This window comes from Gallinula chloropus (genome assembly GCF_964237585.1).
Source record: "Gallinula chloropus genome assembly, contig: HAP1_SCAFFOLD_137, whole genome shotgun sequence".
Classification (NCBI taxonomy): Eukaryota; Metazoa; Chordata; class Aves; order Gruiformes; family Rallidae; genus Gallinula; species Gallinula chloropus.
The window spans coordinates 320,259-326,628 of NW_028168362.1; the positions used below are offsets into that span (position 1 = coordinate 320,259).

Genomic DNA, 6,370 nt, shown 5'->3' on the forward strand with positions numbered 1-6,370 from the left:
ACATCGGACGTGAGAAAGTGCCTAGGTAGTTGCCCATACTCTGCCACGTACCCTGCCACTCGTGATTATCTGGCCTCGCAGAACACTCTTGAGTGGTATTCATAAACCTTTGCTTCATATTTAACAAAAGCAGAACCATATTCACCAAACATAACAACAGCAAAATGCTAGTTTGAACATCCCAGGGATATTGGAAATTTTCAAAAACTGTTACCAGAGCTGTTGTATTTAGCCCAAAGGAAGAGAAAACAGCATAGATATTTCTTTCTGTACTCCCACCATACCAGCTGCCATTGTTAATCCCTGCCGGTCTAAAGAATAGACAGAGCAGCAAAATCTTATACACATACCGGAGCATCGTGACCAGAGACTGCTTAAATCAAAGTGCTTATCACAACTTTGACTTAATTACAATCCAGTCAGGGTCAGGTCTACCGTTATCCCAACCTTTCGAGCCCCACGTTGGGCGCCAAAAAGACTGTCGTGGTTTCACCCGGCTGAGGGCCAAGATCCACGCAGCTGCCTGCTCCTTAAAGGAAAAGAGCAGGTTAAAGGGAAGGGGAGGGGGGGTGAGAAGTAAGGGAAGGGAAAAGGAAGAGAAAGGGGCAAATAACCCCAAGATCAAGAAATTAAGAGGCCCGTGGGTTGGGATAAGGACAGTTTACTAAGATAACAGAAAGATACAATGTAACAATACTAACAGGACTTCAAAGCAAAATATATGAAGCTGTTGATACACAATGCAGTTTCTCACCAAACCACACAGCTCAGGCCGTGCCACCCAGAGCCGTCCCAGAACCCGATCGTCCCCCAGAACCGCGCGTCCCGGAGCCGCCCCAGGCCTTCCTCCCGTCAGCCCCCCCGATATCCTGGGCAGGACGTAATTGGCGTGGAATACTCTCTTTGGCCAGTTCGGTCACCTGTCCTGGCTTCGCCCCTCCTTTCTCATGAAGAGCTGAGAAAGTCCTTGACTGTCTGACAGCAACCAGAAACATCAGGGTGTTATCAGCACTACTCCCATTTTACTCTCAAACACAGCATTCATCTGCTGTTACAAATGAAATTAACTCCATCCTGACCAAAACCAGGACATCTACCTAGATTTCAGTGAAGCCATCATCACTGTCTCCCAAAGCATTTCCCCCTCTGCAGAAACTACCCGCTCATGGATTAGATGGGTACAGTCTGTGCTGGGATAGAAACTGGCTGGGCAGCCAGGCCCAAAGGGTTGTAGTGAACAGAGTTAAGTCCACCTGGTGGCAGATCACAAGGTGTGTTCTCCAGGACTCAGTGCTGGGACCTGTCCTCTTTAACATCTTTATTCATGATCTGGACGAGGGGATTGAGTGCACCCTCAGTAACTTTACACATGACACCAAATTGTGTGGGAGTATTTATTGTCTGGACGACATGTAGGCTCTGAAGAGTGATCTGGACAGGCTGGATCGATGGGCAGAGGTCAATTGTATGAGGTTCTTGGGTTCTTGTGGCCAAGTGCCAGGTCCTGCATTTTGATCAGAATAACCCCAGGCAACGCTAGAGGCCTGGGTCAGAGTGGTTGGAGAGCTCCCTGGAAGAAAAGGATCTGGGGGTGTCCGTGGATACCTTGGCTGGACATGAGCCAGCACTGTGCCCAGGAGGTCTAGAAGGCTAACAGCATCCTGGCCTGGATCAGGAATCGTGTGACCAGCAGGAGTAGGGAGTGATTGTTCCATTATCCTCAGCTCTGGTGAGGCTGCACCTCGAGTGCTGTGTCCGGTTTAGGGCCCCTCACTACAAGAAGGACCCTGAGATGCTGGAGCATGTCCAGAGAAGGGCAACAAAGCTGATGAAGGATTTGAAGGACAAGTCCTCTGAGGAGCAGCTGAGGCAACTGGGACATTTTAGCCTTGAGAAAAGGAGGCTGAGGGGGACACCTTGCCGCTCTCTCCAACTACCTGCGAGGAGGAATGTAGAGAGGTGAGAGCCAGTGCCTTCTCCCAGGTAACATGTGATAAGATGAGAGGGAATGGTTTCAAATTGCACCAGGGGAGATTTAGGTTGGATATCAGGAAGAATTTCATTACTGAAACATTAGTCAAGTATTGGAACAGGCTGCCCAGGAAAGTGGTGGAGTCACCATCCCTGGAGGGATTTAAAAGGTTCTTATAGATGTTGTGCTTGAGGACATGGCCTAGAGGTGGACTAGGCAGGGGTAGGCTTTGGTTGGACTCAATGATCATAAGGGTCTCTTCCAACCTAAGTGATTCTATGATTCTCTGGTACACTTCCAGGAAATTCCTGTTCTGTCATGGTGGGAAAGCACTGTCATGTCAGAAACATAGTTGAGTGGTTCTGCTGTTGGAAATGTGCTTGTGAAAATTTTATAAATGTCAGGGGGAAAAAACGGAATAAAAAGTTGTGCCCCTTTCCAGGCAGAGATGATGGAAAGAGAGCCCAGCTCATCATTACGCAGTGTCTGGGTCACACAAGACCAGGAGATACTGCATTAGCAATGGGATGAAGCTGGTCCATGTTATTAAAGCTGAGACAAACTAGGAGGGGAAAAAAAACCCAACCCAACAGCTAAAAACCCTACTAAATACAGACTGGTCCTAACATGAGTTACATGGCCAGTGATACGCAGAGTGAGCAGTTTGTTGCTGCTTCGAGACATCCAGTCATCACTTTCCAAACAGCATCATTGAGCTCCTGGTTCCTCATGCTGTAGATGGGAAATTTTAATTCTGGAGGAACCACTGACTAAAAATTGTCACTACCAGGTGCAAATGATGGAGAGAAGCTTCAGGTAGGTGAACACAGCAGTGATGAGGAACAGGGAGACCATGGCCAGGTGAGGGAGGCAGGTGGAAAAGGCTTTGTGCCGTCCCTGCTGCGAGGGGATCCTCAGCACAGCCCTTAAGATCTGCACATAGGACACCACGATGAACACAAAACACCCAAAACCTAGACATGCTCTGATTACAATTTCACTGAGGTAGGACCATGAGTGAGAGAGCTTGAGGATCTGGGAGATTTCTCAGAAGAACTGGTCACAGGCATTGACCTCACTGAGGGGCAGTGACAATGTATTGGCCGTGGGGAGCAGAGCACTGTGAATCACAACACTGTGACAATATTTTTAAGAAGGGAAATAAAACCAGCATCTGCATTTTGCCACCAGAGGAAGGAGTGAGAAAATGTGAGGGACTTTGCAGACAACAAGGTCAATGAAGCAGGGGGAGAAGGTCCTCCAAGCCTCACTGCAGAGATTCCCCTGCAGCCTGTGGAGAAGCCCATGGTGAATGAGGCTGTACCCCCCAGCCCATGTTGGATGATGTGGAACAGTGATTCTACATGCAGCCGATAGAGGTCCCCAAGGTTGAGCATGTGAGGACACTGAAGGAGGCTGTGACCTCATAGGAAGCCTGTGCTGGAGCAGGTTTGCTGGTAGGGCTGTGGAGGACCCACGCTGGAGCAGCCTGTGATGATCTGAAGTTATTTGGGAAGGACTCACGTTGGAGGGGTTCATGGAGGACTGTCTCCTGTGGGTGGGACCCAATGCTGGAGCAAGGGGAGACAGGGAGGAGTCCTCCCCCTGACCAGGAAGGAGCAGCTGAGACGATGTGTGATGAACAGACCCCAACCCCCATTCCCTGTCCCCCAGTGCCACTTAGTCGGAGAGAGGAGAGAGTGAAAGAGTGAAATGGACCCTGGGATAAGAAGGGAGGGTCGTAGGTGGGTGTTTAAAAATTTCATTTCTTCAATTTTTTTTTTTTTCTCATTGCTCTGCTCTCTTTGGGTTGAGTAATGAATTTGACTGTTGGTGTCAAGTCTGTATTGCCAATGAGAGTAACAGCTGCATGACCTCCCCCTGTGCTTTCTCCCTGCATGATTTCTCCCTGTCCTGATCATTCTGCTCCCAGGCAGAATGATCTCAGAGATGAGGTCATAGAATGATCCCCATGAGGTCTGAGACAGCAGGAGGGAGCTTACAAGAACTGGTCTTCTCCTGCTGAGCTGTTTTCAGGCTCCTGGGCTGGAAAGAGCTCGTGGCAAACCGGCAGCGCTGGAGAGAGACAGCTCTGGCCAGGAGAAGCTCCTTTGCCAAGGTCACAGGGATGAGGACACTGCCCGTAGGCACCAAGGGGAGACCTGTGAGGCTGAGAGAGCTGATGGATGCTGAGAGCTCACTGGAGGAGAGAGGTAAAGAGACTTTGTTTTGAGTTTTATGCTCTTGGTGACTGGGTGGGAAGTGGGAGCTGAGCTTTTCTCGATAACTTTGCAGCAGGCAGTGCAAACTCATTGGTCATTAGGACTTGTCAGAACATCTCCCGAGCCCTGGACAAACAGAGGTTCCCAGGGCAGTGCCCTGATGCCTGGAGGGGTCTGCAGAGCAGAGCGGAGCACAGAACAGTTTGGATGAGGTCTGTGAGCACAGAGCAGGAGGTGACATGGGCATAGAGAAGCAGCTGCAGGGACAGTTCCAGACAGCAGAGCCATTGTCAGGGAGGAAGAAGGAGCTTCTCCCAGAAGTGAGTTGACAGTGGGGATTTGGTACCTCCCTGACATCCCTCACAGTGCAGACCCTTTCCCTCACTGACCCCCTGGTTTCTGCCACCCAGCAGAGACTCTGCACTAAGAGTTCCAGGTTTTCAGGCTGAGTCTTCTCCTTGGCAGCCCAACCCACAGAGAGGAAAAAGCCCTGAGTGCCTGTCTGTCTGTCCCTGTACTTCCCGCCTGCGCTAGAGCATTTCTCCCTGGTTCCTCTCCTGTCCTTGCTGCCTTTGTCCCCCAGTTAACGGGGGGTCTGGGCACATAAATTGGTGAGGCTGACCTTGAGCTGACCCTCACTTCAGGACCCCAATCTGTAGGACTTCCTTCTTTCCAGCACTGGTAGAAACAAGCCAGCACAAAACAGACCGCCCAAAAGGAACCTGACAAAATTCTCCCTGAATACAGAGAGTCAACCTGAGGACATTCCATAACTAGTGGAAGGGATTTTCCTCAAAGAAAGATTCACTAATTTCTCTTTGCCTTTTCCTTCTTTGGACAGGTCTCCACACTTGACAGCAGCAGATGTCCAACAGCAGCTCCATCAGCCAGTTCCTCCTCCTGCCCTTTGCAGACACACGCGAGCTGCAGCTCCTGCACTTCTGGCTCTTCCTGGGCATCTACCTGGCTGCTCTCCTGGGCAATGGCCTCATCATCATCACCATAGCCTGTGACCACCACCTCCACACCCCCATGTACTTCTTCCTCCTCAACCTCTCAGTTACTGACCTTGGCTGCATCTCCACCACTGTTCCCAAATCCATGGCCAATTCCTTGTGGGACACCAGGGCCATTTCCTACACAGGGTGTGTGGCTCAACTCTTTTTCTTTGTATTTTTCATCGCAACAGAGTTCTGCCTCCTAACTGTCATGGCCTATGACCGCTACGTTGCCATCTGCCACCCCTTGCACTATGGGACCCTCCTGGGCAGCAGAGCTTGTGTCCACATGGCAGCAGCTGCCTGGGGCAGTGGGTTTCTCTATTCTGTGCTGCACACAGCCAATACATTTTCGCTGCCCCTCTGCCATGGCAATGCTGTTGACCAGTTCTTCTGTGAAATCCCCCAGATCCTCAAACTCTCCTGCTCAGATGCCTACCTCAGGGAAATTGGAGTCATTGTTGTCAGTGTCTGTTTATGTTTTGGTTGTTTTGTGTTCATTGTGGTGTCCTATGTGCAGATCTTCAGGGCTGTGCTGAGGATCCCCTCGCAGCAGGGACGGCACAAAGCCTTTTCCACCTGCCTCCCTCACCTGGCTGTGGTCTCCCTGTTTCTCAGCACTGCCTTCTTTGCCTACATGAAGCCTCCTTCCATCTCCCCCCCTTTTTTAAATGCTGTAGTGTCATTTCTTTACTCGGTGGTTCCACCCGCAGTGAACCCGCTGATCTACAGCATGAGGAACCAGGAGCTCAAGGATGCCATGTGGAAACTGAGGACTGGATGTTTCTTAGCAGCAATAAACTGCTTGTCTTCTACATCCATCTTGCCAAGTAATACATGTTAGGACCAGTCTGTATTTAGTAAGGATTTTAGGTTTTTATTTTTCCTTCTATATTTTCTAAGCCATAATAACATGGTCCACATTTATCCTATTCCTAATGCAGTATCTCTAGGTCTTGTGTTCCAGGACTAATGACATACTTTCTGCAGGCTACCTGGATGTATGCACTTAATTTTGATCACAGGTTTCTACCTCCACTTACTCCTTGGACATTCAGATACCCTTCAGCTGTCCGGTTCCTGCCTTGAGGTTCAGAGAGTTGGAAAATGTCCCATCTTTCAGCAGTCTAATAAACTGTTCTGTTCAGCAAGTCAGTGGGTTGAGAAGTGACCTTTCT

The 6,370-nt window shown here is 49.8% G+C and overlaps 1 protein-coding gene across 1 annotated transcript; it reads left to right on the forward strand.

The window, feature by feature from the left end:
• Positions 1–5,058: 5,058 nt before the first annotated feature.
• On the forward strand, positions 5,059–6,036 carry LOC311204573 (olfactory receptor 14A16-like; the record flags this gene model as incomplete). The annotated part of the gene is made up of 1 exon (XM_084280982.1): positions 5,059–6,036. One exon carries the CDS (start codon positions 5,059–5,061, stop codon positions 6,034–6,036), a length of 978 nt encoding a protein of 325 aa, XP_084137108.1.
• Positions 6,037–6,370: the final 334 nt, after the last annotated feature.